This window comes from Cuculus canorus, chromosome 5, assembly GCF_017976375.1.
Source record: "Cuculus canorus isolate bCucCan1 chromosome 5, bCucCan1.pri, whole genome shotgun sequence".
Classification (NCBI taxonomy): domain Eukaryota; kingdom Metazoa; phylum Chordata; class Aves; order Cuculiformes; family Cuculidae; genus Cuculus; species Cuculus canorus.
In genome coordinates this window covers 8,279,266-8,299,668 of record NC_071405.1, presented here as the reverse complement: position 1 = coordinate 8,299,668, position 20,403 = coordinate 8,279,266, and the positions used below count along the sequence as shown (strand labels likewise).

Here is a 20,403-nt window from a genome sequence, read left to right as displayed (position 1 = left end):
AGAAACATCTCACCTAGCAAGAGCTAAAATTTTTCCAGTCAAGAGGTCTCAGTTGGCAGCACGTGAGTATGCAGTGCTGGCTGTCAAAACGTACTGCAATTGCCTTTAATACAATCACAGCCAGTGCTTCAGAGGGGAGGAACCCCTTGAGGACAAGAAATTACTCAAGACATAAGCATGCAAACATTGAGGAGTACCCAGTCAAGAAGAAATATCCTATGAAGAGGAATTGCTACTTCATCTAAGCATCTGCCTTCAGCCAAAAGTGGTTGGTGTAGAGCTGACACTGAGGGTGTTTTAGCTCAAGAAATGGAAGGAATTACAGTTTTTCAGAGGTATCTGTAATCACCAGTAGAGCAGGGGCCTTCTCTTCATGTTATAATTAAATTAAAAACTTTTAGAGAATAAAGACCCTATTTCAATGATGTTGCTAATGTTTCCTCATACCAGAATCCACACCAGTGGGGCAGAAAGTCAAGGAAAATCACCCACAGCCAGAAGAGGAGAGTCATCCACCAACTAATGAGCTCCCTATGACAACAGGGGAATATTGTATCAGGCATGTGAAACTTCAACACAAAGAGAAGTGGGCTGTTCCCTGAAGGTTGCTTGTGCCGAAATGAAGTTGCTAATGATAGTTGTATCGGAGCCTCTTTCAAGCAGAACCAGTGTTTTGCGTATGTGACAAACACCCAGGGAGTACGAAGTGCTCTGCCTGTCCCCAAAGGGACCATTGGGTGTTTTTGCTAACCTCAGAAGATGTTACTGAGGAATTTGGCAAGTGATGACTCTGATTTATTTCTGAAGGATATCAGCAAGAGGCAAGACAGCACAAAAGAGTTAACTAGTGGGGTTATGAGGATGGAATAAACAGATGGTGTGGTGAAGAGCCATTTCCTTCCCATTTACATGCTGACTGCATTAAATCAATCCCTGGGCTTTCATGGCAATAAGCTAAGGCTCTGCTGGGGAGGATTTTAGTGATCTAGCCATAACCTAGTTGTGAGTATCATTCTACTGTGTGCCGGCATTTAGCCAACCATCAGGCAAAAGGTTCTTCCACATTTTTTTCGTTCTTGGTGATCTTTCCTAATACCTATATCACAGCCATCACCTCTTTTCTAGATGTGGATCTCTGTAAAGCTCATCAGCACTGTTTTATGTTCCTATCCATGTTTTAAAGCACTGACACAGGATGCTCCTTAGGGGCTGAGCCCGCTGTTTTTGCAGCCTTAGCTTATCTCATTGCTCCAGACCCAAACAAATTAGTTTGTAATCCTCAGTACTGTGTAGTTTGGCAAATCTGGCTTTAAAAGTAATCAGAAATTACCTCCTCTTTTAAAACCGGAGTCAGTCTAGTTGATTTCGCCCCTCAACCTATTTGGGGCTACTAACAAAATCCTGTACTTGCACAAGTAATGGGTCTTCGCAACAAATAACATTGATAATTCTGTATTTCCCATTTTGTGACCATGCTGCACCCTGTTTACACAGTGTTTCTATTCTTTCTACCACTCCCCGTGCACACACAATTAACAAAACACCAGCTGGTACAGGATAAACACTCCTGCAAGGATACAAAGAGACACCAGGCAGAAGACGTACAGATTTCTGCCTCTGGACCTTTTCATCTCAGATGCTGCATTCACTTCCCAGTGGTCCTTTTGACCTCTGAGACTTTGGCTAAAGTATCCTTTCTGTTTTTCTCTGGCTTGATTTTTTTTTTTTCTGGTGTCTGAAAAATCCAGCTAACCCTAAGCCTCCCACACAAGGCACCATTTTTTCATTCAACTTCTCCCAGGAAGGCTTTGTCCAAGCACTTCTAGGAGGTTGAACCTCCTCACTGTGGTTCAGCACTCAACTTAGATGCTAGAGGATGCCTACAAATGTGCACCTGTGCCAGACGTTCCACTCATGGGACAGGGCTGATCCATGGAGCAAGAGCATCTGCCTACAAAAAGGCCAGCAAGGTTAAAGAAGGTTGTTGCAGATTTTGCAAGGTCAATCTTTGTCCCAGCAGAGTTCTTATCTACCCTCTTAGGAGCTATCTGAGACATTGGACTGAACTTGAACACACCTAGTCTATGAGGAAGCTCTTCATGGGGCACTTTACTGATGAACCACAGGGCAAACACAGCCTTGGTTCAAACTCTCTGACAACTGCTTTAAGTTATGGCTGATGGTTCATGCGGATCAGTCACATCTGTTCAGCATACTAATGCATGACTGCATTGAGCTTGTAAGTTATTATTCATGTACTTTTGTAGAACATCTTGAGTTGTTGGCTGTCATTTAATAAAGTAAGAACACATGAAAAACATGCATGATTCAGTTCATCCATTTAGGTTTCTACCATAGCCTCTGTTGTCAGGAGGGTTAATACACCCCGAGGGAAGGATGGGGGTCATTCATAATTGAGCTGCTCTGAACTATCGACAACTGTTCCATTTAAAAATGGATTTGCCTTAGACACATGATGGAGATATAAATTAATTAGAGTGGCAGGCATTCAAGGAAGGCAGAACTCCTTAATGGAGTTAAGAGAATTAGAGACTTTTATAACTGCTTACACTACGCTCCTTTTTTAAACAATAACTTACATCTGAGAACTATGTTATGTTTTTGTTTTCTTTAGGGAGAGAAAACAGACTAAGAGCTGTGAAAACTGAGAAGTGAAAATATAAAGAAAAAACATAGATTAATTATATATATTCCTTCTTAAGCACACAGAGGAAGTTGCTCAAAAGTGCAATATTATGTGAGTCAGCTTATTTCAGGTGCTTCCCAATCCCTCTTGACAGCTATGTCCACCTCTGGAACATATGTAAATCAGCTACTCTCAAAATTGCTCCTCCAGACTTCCTTCACATAGGGTCTAAACTGAGGCAGCTTGCTAATCACAGCAGCTGGCTGAGAATTAAAAAAGGCACAATCAGCCATTATTAAGTTGGAAGTGACACATTGGGGGTTATTTTTAAATAAAACTAGTGGGTTTCATGCAAACTTCCCCACAAAGTTTCTTTTGCACTTGGTGTACAATACTTTTCTACATGCACTGTTTCTTTGCTGTAGAAGGTAGCCCAAAAATAGCATTTAAAGTAACACACGGCTGCAAAGATTACCACATGCTGAACCAGCATATTTGGGTATTCTTGTGAAGTGTGTGCTACAATAGATAGATGGATTTATACTTGCACAGAAAAGCAGGGAGTTTTATTTAGCAATTTAAAAGCTCATAGTATGTAAGTGGTGAGGAGCCTCTTTTTTGTAATACAAAGCAAAAACTTGTTTAGAGAAGGGGAAGCAAGAATTAAGTCAGTATTCTGCCCAATGTGAAACAGCTGTGAAATTGCTATGATCATTTTTGGACTGGACAAAACTGATACCATTTCGGGCACAGCCAGAAAAATCCCACTTGGGTGAACACTAAAGCTCTTTCTGCTCTTTGTGAAGCCTATGGGAATCCATTTATATGATCCCAATGAACAGACACAAGTTCTCTCTCCCAAGCCATAGTCCTGGGTGCTTTGCAACTGGCATTCTCAGTCTTGCAGAAGTGAGGTTTGGGGATGGAGAAGTCTCATTAAGAAACTCTTAAATCTGCAAGTCATGCTGTTCTGTGTTAGTAAGAGATCTGGTGTTCAGCTCCAGGAAGTAACAGTGGAAGCAATAAAACCACTTGAAATTAATCTTCTGTTTTGTAACATTTCTCCCTTCTTTTTGTGGTTATCATGTTGGAAAAGTTGTAAATCTACCTGGTAATTAGGCTCAATAAATAGTCCATGCAAGAAGAAATCCATTGGTCTGGGCTAATTGTTTGGAAGGTGTAAGATAATGGAACAGACCTCTTTCCCTACTTTCTGTGCAAGTTCTACCTGCTAGGACGCTAGAACGACCTGCAACAGCAACAGACAGCTCCTGGGCACGTTGAGGGCATCGCAAAATAAACTGGGTACTGTCAGCAGTAACACAAAAGTACCAGTAGGACTCTCATCACTTATTGGGCACCAGAGGAATCACACAAACCTATGGGGTGATGAGCTTTGTTAGGACACCTGTCCCAAAAGAGAGCTCACCACAGAGCTAAGACTGGCAAACTAATAGCTCACAGTGGAAACCCAGGACAAGAGTGGTGATCTGCTCAGGTCTGCTGCTGGCTGAGCTGCCAGTGCTGGTGTTCATCACAACATCAAAACACAGGGCAGGGGACTGATGATAAAAACCTTCTTAACTGGCAATCAAGAAAGAAATGGCAGCGTTGCTTCCCATTGCACCGTGGATGTTCCCTCCCCTAATCTAGCAGTTGGGAGAAATTAAAAGCATCAATTTTAATTGATGAAGAAAGGTGAAGACAAAATATTTATATTCTAATATTTACAAGATTAAAAATAGTAAATCTTTGATTTATCTTTTTTACCAGCGTTCAAGTTCTGTGCAAGTAACACTGCCTTGAATCGATACTAGCAGACAGCCTGCAGAAGGCTTTTTCTGAGTCAACTAAGGAGAGCCTCTTAATTATGACAGCTTTCTAAACAAAGACATTGTCTGAATTGATAAAAAACACAATAGGAAATAATCTTCAATCTAGATCTTCACTCTAACATAGCCAGTTTACACTTCTGTGTTCTGATGCACACTGCCCATCCCTGACATTTCCTGTTTAATGATCTTTCCACACACAAATAAATCATTTAGTTTGTATTGTCTGCCTGAAGAAGAGACACTCATACCTTGGCTAAATTAGTAGGAGGACTTTTATAACAGTGGCTGAGTCTCTGCAGGCAGAAAGCAGCCCATCAACACACAGGGTTGGTGTTTTTTGCAGGCATACAACACTGTTCAAAAATCCTTGAATGAAAAGTATGCTAAATTGCCTTGCATTTCTCAAAAAAAATCAAAATGGCCTGACAAACAAGATCAAATGCCATTTAGATTTAGATGAAAAAGCTACATGTCTAGGAAAAAATAAGTCTACCTCTGTAATGCCAAAGGATTATCAGAGTGGGCTCAGTCCTACTTTTAACAGAGTTGGTAGTGATTTGCCTCTTGCTCCTACAGAAGCACAGTCAGGACATCTGAGGAAGGTATTTAATTTAGAGATTATATTCAGAATAGAATAAGGGTCTGTTGGTAACCCAGTGGAATTAATGTTGCTCTGAAACACTATTAACGATGACGGTGCTTTGGCTAATCTCTGCATCTGCCTTCAGTTTAAAGGCAAAATATATTAATCCAGACTATGTAACGAATCCATACCACTCCAGGCCTCCCATAGACCCCAGGGGATACACAGTGCCTTGTTTTTCAGATAAGTATTTAAACCCAAGTCCTTCAGGAGAAGAGAGGAGAGACAGGATAATTTCAGTCAGAAAGGACCTACAATGATCATCTAGTCCAACTGCCTGACCAATTCAGGGCTCACCAAAAGTTAAAGCATGTTATTAAGGGCATTGTCCAAATTCCTCTTAAACGTGGAGAGGCTTGGGGCATCAATCATTTGTCTAGGAAGCCTCTTCCAGTGTTTGACCATTCTCCTGGTAAAGAAAGGCTTCCTAATGTCTAAACCTCTTGTGGTGCAGCTTTGAACCATTCCCATGCATCCTATCACTGGATAACAGGGTGAAAAGATCAACACCTCCTTCTCTACTTCCCCTCCTCAGAAAGTTGGAGAGAGCAGTAAGGATTTACCTCAGCCTAGGTTTTACCTTCTCCCAACTAGACAAGCCCAAAGTCCCTAGCAACTCCTCACAGGATATTCCTTCCAGTCCTTTCACAAGCTTTGTTGCCCTGCTCTGGATGTATTCAAGAGATTTCAGGTTTACCATCCTCTACTGCACCTGCCCACGAGGGAGAATGCTGTGCTTGTCAGAAGAGAGAAAAACACTGTGTCTCCAGGGACTAGTTTAGAGGTGCAATTACCCCTGTATCCCTGATTCCCCACAGTCTGTATGACCTAAATGGTGCTCAGCAGGGACCACCATAAGGGAGACGATGAAGTGTCAAAAAGGAGAGGGAAGGGAGTGAGGTGCACAGAAAAGAGTCAGGTTCACAGCTACCAGAAAAAGAAAAGTGAGAAAGCAAACCCACCGACACCTTTTACAGCAATCGCTCTGCTCAGACAGATGTCCCATGCCGTTTGGCAGAAAGGCACAGAAGGGTGAAGTCAATGCTGCCGCAGCTTGCTCTTTGAATTTTTATGCAGCTCTTCCACTTGCAAAGTCATTCACAGTCCTCCAAGGACCAACTCCCTTGCTTTGACCGCCTCAGAGTCAAATCCCCATGCCCCTGAAGATGAGCAATGACACAAGGAAATGCTCAGGGGAACAGGGAATGGGAGGGAGGAGCTGCAGAAGAAACTCAGATTTGTAATCCTTACAACAGGAGGAAGCATATGGGTTTCTTGGTGGCAGAAGGTGTAACATGGACTGTGCTGGGCTATCGACAATCACACAACTACAAATACACAAAGAATTGCTCTGTATCATAAAGATAAATTCCTCGCATGACTTTAGCTCAGATCCATTAGCAGTTTCTCAAGAAATTCCTGAGCACAGACCAGCCAGGGATCACCGGCCATTGGCAGTTTGGATGAGGCAACGTTGCGTGAGTGGCTGAAGTAGGCTCTTATGTCCCATGAGCATTCAACATACAAGTCTAGACACCATCAAAGGTGGTACTGGATCTAAATCAGTCCTTTAGGAAATACTGCAGTGGAATACTAACGTATCTGGAGACAGCTGTAAATGCAATGAAGCCAAACAATACAAAATATTTAAAAATTGTCTTAATTGAAAGCTTCTTCAAGCATAGCAGAGGCTGCAGAGTCTGCTAGGATGTGAACAAACTAAAATTAGATTGATTTTTGAGGGTATAACTTATTTGCTCTGCATTCATGCTGAACTGTCACAACAGCTAAACAATAGCTATAGGACTTCATATTCTGGGACAACATGTTCATATAAAAAAGAAACAGAACAGATAACTAAAGACAAGAGAGGGACATGAAAGGGCAGAAGCATCCCAAGACAAAGTAAAACAGTCTTTCCTTTCTCACATGAAGATGGAGAAAGGAATTGGTCAAATTAAAGGCAAAGCTAGCGGTGAGCTCTACAGAGAGAGCATGAGAATGTAAGTTCCCCCTCTTTATGCCATGGTCACAAGAGAACTGCCTGTTACTGCACAATGAAGCAAGAGCTGCAGACACACAAACACAATGCCATGGGCAGCACAGCTATGGACTGTGATTAACATCACTCTGTGTTTTGCACTGTAGAAGTGAAGAGGGGTGTCACTGTGCCTGGCTGGGGATCTCCTCTGTGTCCCCTTGCTTCAACTAGGAAGAGGGAGCAGCAGGATGTATCAGCTTTGAGTCCCTGCAAAGATACAGGCAGGGAAAGGAAACATGCCACACATATTGCCATCAAGAAGCTGATCAAATTAATTTTCAATAGGTTTGAGAAAGACATTGAGTTACAAACAAACTCTGGGTTAAATCATGCCAAAAGCCTGTGGGCCATATAAGCCATAATAGAAATTGATCTGTTAGATCTGCCCTTCCTGAGGCTTTATCCTGCACTCCCTGGGACCTTTGCCACTGGCTCAAACCAGCAGAGGAATAAGCTGCACATGAAAATAACATATCAGGAGTGAGAAATGGATGAGGACCAAGTACCAGCTCATCATTCGCCCATCACAGGATGAAAGCCCAAGATCTTATTGAAGCCCCACCAGGTGATCTAATTATTAGACACAGCAGTTTCCTAAGCAGTACACTCTTCTCCCTGCTTCTCTTCATTGGTAATGATGGGAAAACTTGTTTTGCCTGGATAGGTTTTGCCATCACTGCTGTTCCACATAGAGAAAGTTCCCAGTAGCAGACTTAAAAAAAACAATAATGGACCTGCCAGCGTAGATGGACTACCGGGCAAAGGAGGTGCTCTGCACACCCTGCACCAGTTACACCACAGCTTTCTGTTTGCCAGAGTTACCCAAGGATGATGTTCTCATTTCCTCCCGTGTGAGCAAGTCAATCCCCACAACTGATTAAGACTGAGTGCGAGCACCAGCTGGCAAAGTGCAAACAGCCCCGAATTAAGCTGCCATAATTGTGAATGGTTTTCAGAGCTCAAAACCTGCAGAAGTCCTCAGGTTCACCAGAACATGTGCAATGTCAGGATGAAGGAGCAATATGCATAGCAAAGCTTTCTGCCTCTGACATTGCTTCTGCATCAGGACACTTGCTAACATAGCACGCCATCCGGAGAGTCTTAGAAATGAAAAAGAAGGGTGATCCTTAATGAACCTTGGTACGTGCTTCACTTTCAGGAGACATGAACAAAGAATTCAAATTAAAGTAAAGCTTTTCTAAAAAGTATGTGACATAGAAGTGATGAGAGATTCAGTCAAGAAATAACATACAATTCATTAAATCTTGAAGCAGAATTGGAAAGACAATTTGAAAAGAAATTATTCTAATCTGAAATAGAAAGAAAAACAGGACATTTGTTAAGACAGTCTGAGAGCCTCACCCATCAAAAAGCCTCAGAGATTCACACTGTGCTGAAGGAATTAGATAATGTCAGTCGCTCACAGTATTGTCCCTGGCTTTAAGAGCATTGCAGGGAGAAGAACCAAACATCTCTAGATGGCATTTCACTGCCTTAAAGGCACTTGTTTCTCCTTGCATCTCCTCGGCTCACTGCCCAGCACACCTTCCAGGAGTAAACGTGCCAGAGGTCCTATACAGACAATTGCCCTCTGCCCTGGCTGCTCCTGACTCAGTTCTTTAACACAGCTCATTTTGCTCATGGTAGAAAACAGGAGCATGTGTCCGTGTACCTCAAAATCCATAGGGGAAATCTTTGCTTTGCTGAAACACAGGAGAATTTTACTTCTGATTTCAGAAGGACCAAAATTTCAGTTTGATTTTTCTCTGGTACTTGCATAGACAATGCTGGTCTAGCAGTTACTAGGAGATTGTGCATTAGCTGGGGCAAATGGAGGGAACAATGAGAAAAGTTAAAGAAAGATTTACACATTTCTCCTGAACACTGGTTTTCTGTGGGAACATATTTGGTAGCTCGATGTATGCCTTCCTTCCAGTATTTTCAGCATCAAGAAAACGTATATTTATTTCTCCGGGTTTAAGCCCCATAGAAATCTGTCTTGGGTCCCCTGCTCATAACAAGCTCCACGGTTCAAGATTGCAGAGAGGCTCTCCTTCAGCTGTGTGGAATCTTGAAAGGCACTTAATGAATTAGATATTATTAATATTCTCTTCCATCATTAGATGTCAGTAATTAACTCTTTGAAGACACATCCTAAATACTGCTTTATAACTTTCAGTTCTCTGAGGCGGCTATGTAATCTCATTGTGATTTTAAAGAGCATCTTTACAGATTAATTATTTTTCCCTGTTTGGAAAAAAAAGTTCAAAGTCCTGGCTCTGCCTTGGAGTGTGCATTAGTGACATTAGATGTGCCATAAAGATTTCAGAGCATGAAACATGATTTGCTGCAATACTTTGCAATTACCAATTAAAAGTCACCTCACCACCCTGGGCAGGAAAAATGACTGCAGGTTGAAGAGCTCATTTTATGGGCTCACAAATGCAGCACGATGGCTGAGCTACCCAACACAAAAAAAGAAAACAAAAATCCAGAGTTGATAATAGCATGCCGAGCAGATGCCATAAGTAGGTCATTTAACATGCCAGGCCTCTAGATGTTATTTAGGAGTGAGAAAACATTATTTTCCCACTTCAGCATGACTTTTTCTTCCCTGTCATGTGGAACAAACCTTTTGCGCTCAGTACTATTATTAATTTATTAGCCTTTGAACGTCTAAATTGTTTGCAGTCTATAGACTACATTTAAGTGCTTGTTGAGGGACAATGCAGCACAAACACGTATGTGTACACACCTACATACATGTCTGCGTATTTCAAAGGCCGGACCTGATGAAAGAACACTTCAATCTATTTTTGACAATGAGAAAAGACATTTTCTTGAGCACAGAAACGCAATGAGTGCACTTTTGTTTTAATTAAATGTCAAACCTTACAAGAGATGACTATGTAGAAAAAGTGCTAAGTAAAATTCAACTGATCAATTAAAGGAGACAATGATTCCCATTTAGATTACTCAACTCCAGTACAAACTGCTGCAGTACAGTGCAGCTCCATTGGATCGATCTCATTGCCTGAACTTTCTTTTTGCTTGTTAAAACTGTCCTGGATGACCCTGCTTTTCCTCAGAGTACCATCAAACATGCCCAACAGCAAACAACCCAAGTTTTCATTGGATACAAGGTTTGAAACAGACCCCTGAATAACTTTATGTAACAGGACTCAGATTGCGTCCCTGGTGTTGGAAAGCAGCATTATATATTTTGTGCCCGGGAATAATACACAGACTTTCTGTAAAGTGGACTCTGCCTCAGCACAACTCACTGCAATACTTGAAGTGAGACTTTTCCCGAAAGAGTTCTTGAGTAAAACCACAAGAGACATCAAAGGTGCAGTTCATTTGATGTACCCAAGGTATTTAAAAATTAGTGATCAACAAAAGTCAGCAGAAAGGGGATGATTTTCACATCCCAGACTGGTAGCTGAAGAGGGGCCAGATGACTGTCTTCTGGAGGAACCATTCCTCATAGGCTATGAAGGTGGCCAGTCACCAGCCTTTACATCATCATCCAGCTCTTAGTGAAATTAATTCCACGCTGCATGTACCACATTGACATGGCTTTCTTTGACTGTCCATCTGCTTTCATGTAATGCCCACACAAGCAGTCAATCAACATTTCCTCTCCTTCTGCAAAATCCAACCTTTCTCTGGAAGTGCTGTTCCTTCCTGCTCTGAGTCACTGCCCCCATGGCAAAGTCCATGTACCTAATGCTGCATTATAAAACTACTGGGGTCCTGAAGTGACAGGTTCACAGTTTTAAGAAGGAAAGAATACATTTTGGCACAATGCATGTGGCTTTATCTTGTCCCATGAAATCACGATCAGCAATGCCTGAACAAAATCATCATAATGGCACTGCAGCTGGTGCCACATCTCAGGTAGGTGAGACGACAAGGGGAGGATGCAGAAATCAAGGTCTGGAGGATCTCTCATCATTAGAGAAGCTATAAGCTAGAAACCTCAAACCAGCTTTCAAGCCTCAAAGCCTTCCTTCAAGTCTGAAGCAGAGTTAATCTTCGAGGCAGAGGTACGCGATAAGCTAAAGCCAAACCTGATTATAATTTAGCTCTTTCAGACACTAGCACAGACTGAGTGGGACTTTAATTCCATTTCATCTACTGTTTGCCACAGGTACTTTGTGTCATACATGGTATAATAACAAGTATAAGGAATGCACTAAAAATTAAAACTCGGCTAAAGAGAAATTGGGGTCAGAAAAGTAAAATTCAAGTTGCGTTGAACTCCTTTGATTGTAGGGGCTTAAATTGTCTTGTAAACTACTGAGGAAGTCTTGGTACATTATCAGGTGAGATGCCATAGCTAGAGTTGCAGAAAAATGTGTTTTAGCAGCTAGAGGATCACAGTTAATGCTCAATAATCTATAAATCATTGTTACGAGATTTCTCTATGCAAATGAAATTTATATAACCCTCATCAATCTTAAAAAACCATCATAAAGATTAAATTTTGCAGCCGCGATGCGAATTGAAGAATCCCTTAACTTGTTTTCAAGATACGTCCTTATAACTAATTAATTTTTAGATGGAGTGTTCTTTGAAAGTACTAATGGATAGTGAGCATTTCTGATTGATTATAAAATGAGCAGGAGGGTATACGAAGTGAGCTGTGAATGTAAAATCACTACCAAGCTTTATTAGCCTTATCTTATTAGAATCCTAAACTATGCAAGTGAGCAAAGCAGGTATTAATACAATACTTTTGCTGTGTACATTTTATTTATTTAACATCAATACATTTCTCTTAGTTGATCTGTGCCATGAAGATCCCTCAGACTGTCCTCTGAGCTATATCTTAGCAGGTAGGAGACTAAGCCTCATCTCTGAGGAATCCAGAATCTGCATTCCATCATACTATAAAATATAATTTTTATACATTATGCAATGGGGGAAAAAAAGCCAAAAGCTAGCAACTGTGAAGAAAAGGAAAAGAAATGTAATTCATATGTCATCCTACTACGAGTGCTTCTTAGAGCTGCAAATCCACAGGAAACTTTTATTGAGCCATCATTAACAACCACAACATTTATCGAAAAGCCAGTTAATCTGCAATGACCTGAAAACATCAAGAGTAAATCAGGGGTTGCTAAACACTGCAAACCATCTGCAAAAGGGTGTCATCTCTTGGTGAGCAAAAGGGGAAAATGAGAGCTATCGCCTTACCCGTTTCCTCAAATTGCAGGTGAGTGTGAGATTCCTTGAGAACGAGTTTGCAAATGCAGTATAAAAGTCCAACACTTTAAGCAAGGCTTCTCGTTTAATAATATGTAAATCGCAGTACGTCAGAGCCCGTACATTGGCACATGCATGGGCCAGACTAGTTTCCTTCCAGAAGATATCACCAAACACATCACCTTTACCTGAAAAACAGCAGGACAGATTTGTTAAAAGATAATGCTTATGCAGGTGTTTTTCAGCACACAAATGACTTCTTCCTAAATTGTTCTATGCTTCGAATTACTCTAACATAATCTGCCAACTGTGAAAACTAGTAAAGGTAAAAGTTTTAGAAGAATCTGAGGTACCTGAGGATCATTAGCAGTAGCCCCAGGTTTTTAAGGTATTTATAGATTTCTCTCTGAACTGTCACAAAGCATAAAGACCACATTGTAAAAGTCTCCTTGTAGCTGAAGATGCAGGTAACAGATTTTTCAAAGCTCCTGAATATAATAAGCATTAACTAATGTTCAGATGATTGAATATTTCTAAAGCTCTGCTCCTAAGTAGCTTAGGAGCCCTATTTCACCGAAAGCCTGTGGCATTGAGGTTTGCATGTTACCAAGGCTTTGCAGTGCAGTGCAAAAGCCAGCTTCCAGGGCCCAAGGACCACCTTTTGAAGTATATTTAAAGAGTTTTACTTCAGTGTAGAGTGGCAACACTGAAGTAAAAAACCTCTCTGATACTTTTAACCTGGCTCTAAATCTTAAACAGATCTAGAAGTCTAGTTATAAATCCAAACCATGCACTTAAGTACAGGCTTACATTTAAATCTATTTAAATGTCTGCTAAGTAAGAAAGCATTTGACCCCTTAGACACCTGCACATATAAGCAACTCCAACCAGATGTGAACATTATATGTGGAGGCTATTTCTACATTGGTAGGAAGTGCAGTCAAACAGCTGATGCTGAGGACCTGACTGTTACCCTGCACATTTCCAGGAATTAATTAGCTGTAGTCCAGTCCCATGGTCACAAGAGCTCCAAGGATCCCAAGTGCATCAGTTGTGCTCCTCTGTATCCCCCAGTATCCTTCCTTCTACGAGGAACCCACACCCCTAGACAGCCATGCTAGACGCTGAAGCAGGAGAAGTGAGGAAGATCAGGACATGACATTCAGAATCACACCCAACTGAAACACGAGCATGGATACAGACTGGAGAGATGCTTTCACGTTTTGATTCTGTGGTTGCTCTGAGAAGAAGCAGCAGCAGCAGAAAGCACCTTGAGAAACCTCCAAGCATGTCTCTTGCTTCCCAGCTGTTTCTCAGCCACAGACTGGATGAGGGCCATGGTGTGTGGTTTGTGGGTGATACCTCAAACCCTGAACCACAAACCATGGTAAAAAGGGCGATTTTTTGTTTCACACACCAATGATATCAAAGCTTTTCAGTTATTAAAAGGAAACTAAAATCAATCACTCGGTGGTGATATCACTATTGATTTCAGGTACCTCAAGAAGCCCCTTGGTGAAGTTTAGTGATTTGGAGGATGGAAAAGGAAATACATTTTAATACTTACACCTTTAAGAACTTGCAACATTTCACTCAACTCTATTTTGGGAACACAGAACAGAGTAACAATTTACCCAGCCTTATTACTTTTGAGGGTCAGAACCTCTATTTCTCTGCTTCCATTTCTGCTTTAGGTATTGTATCCATTAAAACATATCTAACACTTCTCTTGCAGAGTAAAATATAACGTGCAAGTCCTTATCTTCATTTCCCTGTTTCAATTTCTTAATAAAAGTTTATATAGCAAAATCACCCATTAGAAAGGTTGTAACTGCATTCTCATTGAACTGCTTTTAAATAATTCTACATATTTTGTCGTAATTAAATTTATCTACAATACATAATACAGCTAGTACAGTTTATAAAACAAGTTGCCTAAAATGCTCTTCTTATCGCAGATCATTTCTTAGTAACGTATCATTTATCTAATGTACTGTTTTGAAATTACCCTTTGCAGTTAATTGTCCTTGTCTACACCCACAGTTCAAAACCTGGTTTACAGACATACTCAGCACAGTTACATAATTTATAGAAAATGGACCATTTCTGAAATGCACAAAATTGCTTAATGGATTTGCTCTCTGAGGTGCATACAGGACAGAATCGAGTCCTGCTTTCAAAAGCTGTAGAGTGCAGTTAAAAAGACAGAATTCAACGACAGGAACTATTACAATTTTCCTACTGAAATGTGAGCAAAATACTTTCTTTCTAAATTTAAGGTAACATACAGCTAATTTAAGCTGAGAGGTTGAAAGCAGTGAATGCTTACACTAAAAGTCTGCACAATGTTATGTTACAGAATGTGTATTCAAATCACGAATAAATGAAATCACTATTCAGAAGCTTGAGAAGACCTCTTCAATGTCTTCAGTTCAGTAAGGCAGGGAACTGCACTGCATCTCTCAGAAAGACCGGGACATGATGAACTAAACCTATTCACTCCACGAGCCATCACTCCTCAAGTGAATTTCAATGGTAAAACCATAAACTCCTCTTACCTTGTGGTTTATTCTTATCAGAAAGTATAAAATCTCATAAGCATTTAAGGGTTCTTGAAATTAACTTTCTCCCCAAACACTTCTGAGTTTCATTTGCCTGTTATAAATGTGCTAAGGAATGTACTGAATGAAAACAAAACCAACCAGGTTCTCCAAAACAACATGTCTTTTCTCATAAATACAGAGATTAATGTACTATACTTCATCCCTATTAACTGTAATTCACTGAGTAGTGAGTGGTAATTATTCATTCAAATTTAATTTTACATGATGCAACTAAATGGAAAAAAACCTTTCAGAGTTGCAAGAGAAAATTCAACTGGTAAGTCTGAAACATCAGCTACGCAGAGGCACTCATATGTTGTACACTTGCACGACGTGTGCAGACTTCTAATGAAAGCCCAGGGTAGGACTAAAAATACTGAGGCACTTGGGGCTGACGCAGCCTGCAGGCTTTTCAAAGCCTCTTTCTAGAGATTTCTCGAGGCCCCAGCACGTTACATCCCAAATCTGCACTGCCTTGAGTTCTGACCAGTCTCAACACTCTTCCTGAATGGAGGCAAAACTCTGCGAAGCCCTTCTGCCCCTGCTTTCACAGTGCCCAAAGCAGTGTGGAAAAAAAGGAATGCTGTAAAATTAGAGTGGGAACCGCTCACATACATTTTGCACATATGAAGAAAGGGAGGAGGAACACCAGGATGTGGATACTGCTGGATTAAAGATGGCAAGGCCATGAGTGTAAAGATTTAGGGACTGAAAGAACCTCAGAAACCAAGAGGACATGCACAGGGTGTTATGACAGACATAATTTTTGCTAAATAGCTACACTGGTATCATCCTCATATGGACAAAAATTTGCTGGTGTATTATGTACATGTGCATGTACATAAAATACACATGTATATTCATGCATGTATATACTTAGAGACAATCATACAGTATGTAACTATATGACAGATAATGATATTTCTATACACTAGTCTATCATTTATACAATGATAAGTCTCCTGTACATAAGTGGGGCAGGTGGGGCAGACGTTCTCCGCAGCCTTGTACTACAGACTGACTTGCTAGGTTGTGAGACAGCAGTTTATGTCTGAACGTTTCAGGAAGAAAAATTCTTAAGGGCCTTATGAAACTCCCCAGGAGCTTACAAAGGGAATGAAAAAGTCCTTGGACTCCAAAAGGAAAGACTCTTGTTAAACAATTTCTCATAACCCATGTATATTTACATAAGGCAAAATTTATGCTTCTCTAGACAGGAACAGAAACTGAGCTAAAAAATATCCTTGTGGACATAGAAACTTGATGGGGCGTTTGGCAGAAAGTTTGGGCAGGCAGTGAAAGAATAAATTCTTGGTGGAAAACAGCGCTAAGGAAAAACACACAAAAAGCACCAAGAAATCTTCTTAAGGTGACAAGGTGTTTTCCAGTGCTGCACAGTCTTTACTAATAAGCCATCTAACCTCCTCCTCATTTTAAAACATCTCCAAATTCTCATCAGTCACACTAGCAAAAGCCAGATGTGATGAATGACATAGGCTTTTCACCATTATATGCTCAAATCTTCTGCTGCTTATGAAAAGCGGAGGCTGATTTTGTTGCAGAGTTAGTAAAACTGCACCATCTAAAGGAAGGGTTTATCTAATCATCTCAGTTACCAACAGCCATGATGTGATAGCAGCATAGAGGTGGAGGTCAGCAACCAAATATCAAGTCCTTGCAGCCATTATTATATATCCTGATATATATATATATTCATATAAATACAACTGCCTCAGTCTATACACCTCCAGTGAAACCTTTGGCTGCAGGACAGACTGATCTCACACTGATGAAGAAATCCAATGAGCAAGGAGGGAATTGGATTGTTACCCAAAGCAGTAAGCAGTAAGTACACATCTCCATGACGGTTCAGCGAGTTAGGTAAGTTCTGTATCCCCTTGTCATGGGACATTGGGGATGGTTGCATATGTTTAAAAAATGATGGGGTGTATTCATGGAATAAAAGACACCTGCAGCTATTAAACACAAAAGATTTCCATCTGGGTGAGGAAAACCTTAAAACACATTAAACTGTGTTGGAATGATGGAGATTATTCTGAGGAAATATCACTGTTTGCTTATCTAACCTTCCTACTTTCTCCTGCATACCCACTATTGGCCATTTTTGGAGAGAGGCTACTGGGCTGGCTGGATTTCTGGACTTAACTGATAGAGCTGTTCATGCCTGAAGAGGGGATCTTGAGAAGATGAGGGTGATGTGGTGGTGCAAATTCATCTGTTGCTTCACGTCAGCTGGGATATCATTGCTCCCTGTAAGCACCACTTATGATGTGCAGTAGATTGTGAGAGAGCGCTCTTCACCTCTGCAAATGCTTTAGTCAAATCCTCAGCCTTTCCCAGGGCAATTTCTCGGTTGTCCTATGTAGGGACAGGAGTTGGACTTGATGATCCTTATGGGTCCCTTCCAATTCAGGACATTCTATGATTCAGAAGGGCCAGAGATACCTTGAAAATCAGCTCAGAGCTGAACACTGACCAGTCAGATATCCAGCTCTAGTGGACAGCACATTCACACGTGAAAGGGCAGAACGATGGGAGAAAAGAGCACTTCTAGCATCCGAAAGACTGTCAGAATTGCCAGCAAAAGAAACAAGAAACTGCACCAAAGATCCAAGTCCATGCTGGCAAAAGCAGTTTGCATTATTTAACACAGTGCAACTTTCTCCATCTGCACCTAAAAACACAAAAATAAATTTGCATTTCTTCCAGCATTAGGGACAGCTGAAAATGAGCAAAAGGTCTATATAGTTATTCTCCTGTTAGTGAAGGGTTTATGGTCCCCCTCTCTCACTTTTAGTGCAAATCTCCAAGTACTTCCTATTTTTTCTAGAAGCTTCAGCTCCTGGAGACAGGATATGTCCATTTTGATTTGATACAGAAATAAGTTTCTATCTCCCTGACTCAGGAAAAAGACTTGAAATTGGAGCATCTTCAAAGCTCATAAAGCAAATCAGATTGCCTCAAACTGTTAGTCTAATTTAAAAGAAATATATCGCATGATTTTAAAATAATTTTCCTTTCCAAGACTTTTGAGGTCCTGGGTTTGGCAGTGAAGCATGCAAGTCTAATTCAAAAACATTTCAGTTTAGTGAAAGGAATCTTTCTGACATTGGAAGCTGCAGATCACATCTATAACACACTAGTTCGCACTAAATTAAGATTGATGCTTTTTATTACATTTAGCTATCATCCAGATAGAGATAATATTTTAAACTGATAAAGTAATGTGAAAAGTTGAAAGTTCCCTTCAACTCTGTCAGTGACAACTAATAACACTTTTGAACAAGCATCAATAGGACTAAATCTTACACAGTATTATGTATGTCAACCCAGAAGGGCAAGATATGACTTATTCCAAGGCATGTGCTCAAGAACTGCACAGTGCAAAGCTGTGCATCGCATTGGTTCTCAGATCAGTAATCTGTCAAGTATTTTGCTATATACTTTGAGATTCAGCACCTAAAAAACTACCTGCATCACCTTAATTATTGCAGTTCTGCTAGCTGAAAAAAAAAACCACCTTTCCTTTATGAATAATTTTCCTCTTAGTTAATCCAGAGCTTTTAACTTATTGGAACAGAAAAGGCTTTTCCTACAGATGAAATAGGACATAGCCTGAGCTAATTTGACATAAGAGTAAGTTCTGCCACTTTCATTCCACTTGAGAAGTAACCTAAGATGCAACTAAACTAATTAAAATGTTACTAATACTAGGAGATGGAATTGGACTGACAGGTTTTTCATGCCATCCACTGCATCACACACAGTCAGTTTTGTCCTGCACAAAGCACACGTCCAGCTGTATAACATAAAGGAATTTCAAAGTCTTGGTGCATGGATCCCATACACCAGATTACTAATGCCCACGGATGAAAGCTATGGAGCCCCTGAGTCTCCTGCTCATCTAAATGGGAGCTGCTACTTGCTCAGCCTCTAAAGAACTTTCTCCTATGAAATTTGGTAAGAGACTTAATCTTTTGACCTCCAAACACATGTAAGATTAAGAGCAGAAAAACACCCATCTCTATTTTCAGTTCTCATATGGAATTCAAGAAGAAATGCCACTTGAGCTCTTGCTGTCCTTAACTCCTCTGATACTGCTTCCCAAACCAAACAGCTGGAAATACTTCATGAAGTACTTTAAGAAGTGAAACTCTGGCTTGCCTGAAAACAATAAATCAAATAAACAACAGATTGCATTGGGACTATATGCAGAACGTGCTCAGAATTAACATTAAACACATTAAGGCAAATAGGAACTTAATCGAATACATGTGGGATCAGGACCCTAAGTGTGGCTAAAAGACGAGCTATTAAATCTATATTCATCCCGGCTCAACTATCAAAATTAAATTCATTCAGCAGCAGCCCCCATTAGGATTTCACTGCTCAATACATTTTTAAGACCACGCAGTCTGAGCAATATTTTTGATCAATTCCTACAATCAACATTTCAACATGGTGGGTTATTATTTCTTTGATGCAAAATGACTTCTTTAAACCTTATTAATCAATCTGCCTGGTTTAAGTTAGTGTACAACTTCTGCAGTAGGCTGAGCACATGGTGAGAGCTGGAAAGCAGCTACCAGCAACACTCGGTTGGCATTGCCACTTACATGAAACTCCTTGCCAGCAGTAAATTCAGGTTAATTGCAGCAGTGTGGATAGTTAGGTGCCCTCTGCAAGCAGGTGCCTCATTTCATTAGCCTGGGGAACTTCAAAACCCCAGTCCTCCCTGAGACTTCTTCACTGATAAGACCAGAACAGTGGTTGTTAAATTTTTTACTCCTGCTTGAGACAGTGGAAAATTACTGATGCGCCTTCTCAGGGTCACCTCACTTGCTAGGAAGGTTTTGATAATTAGAGACAAGACTGTTTGCCCTTCTCCATTATCCTGGCAAAGGCAGATGTTAAAATGACTAGATCTTGTTTTCTCCAGTGAAAACGATGGCGCCCCATCACACCAGCTCTGCATGCTATGTGCTTTCTGCTCCAGCAGCAGTCAGTACCTGTGAAAGGTGGGAAACTGTCCTTGAGAAATGGAGATAACTAATGAGGGGAAAGTAATGGCACACCTGGGTGTCTTCATTAATGAGTCCTATAAACTGTGGATCTCCAGGCTCAATTAGATTAATTCTCTTACTCTACCAATTTCTGTAATGCTGATTACTGCAGCAGCTGGGCATTAGTTACGCACAAATGAGAACAAAACCAAACCAGGGGAGAACAAAACTTCAGGGTGCTGCAACTTGCTTTCGAACAGCGTTCCACTGCGTTTCACCTGCTTTTGAGCACAAGAAATGTCAAAGCTGGGGTTGTTGAGCCAGGAAAACTGCTGCTGAACAGAAGGATGGTTGTCTCCACAGTGGAGCCTGCAGAAAACACCTGGATGGCATGCCAAG

General features: G+C 40.8%; 1 protein-coding gene across 1 annotated transcript in view; it reads right to left on the bottom strand.

Annotated features, from left to right (window-relative positions):
• KCNH5 (potassium voltage-gated channel subfamily H member 5) overlaps window positions 1–20,403 on the bottom strand; it is a 169,633-nt gene that overhangs the window by 26,240 nt on the left and 122,990 nt on the right. The window contains exon 10 of the mRNA XM_009564375.2: window positions 12,369–12,565. Within this exon, the coding sequence (XP_009562670.2) occupies window positions 12,369–12,565 (197 nt within the window). The remainder of the gene's footprint in view (window positions 1–12,368; window positions 12,566–20,403) is intronic.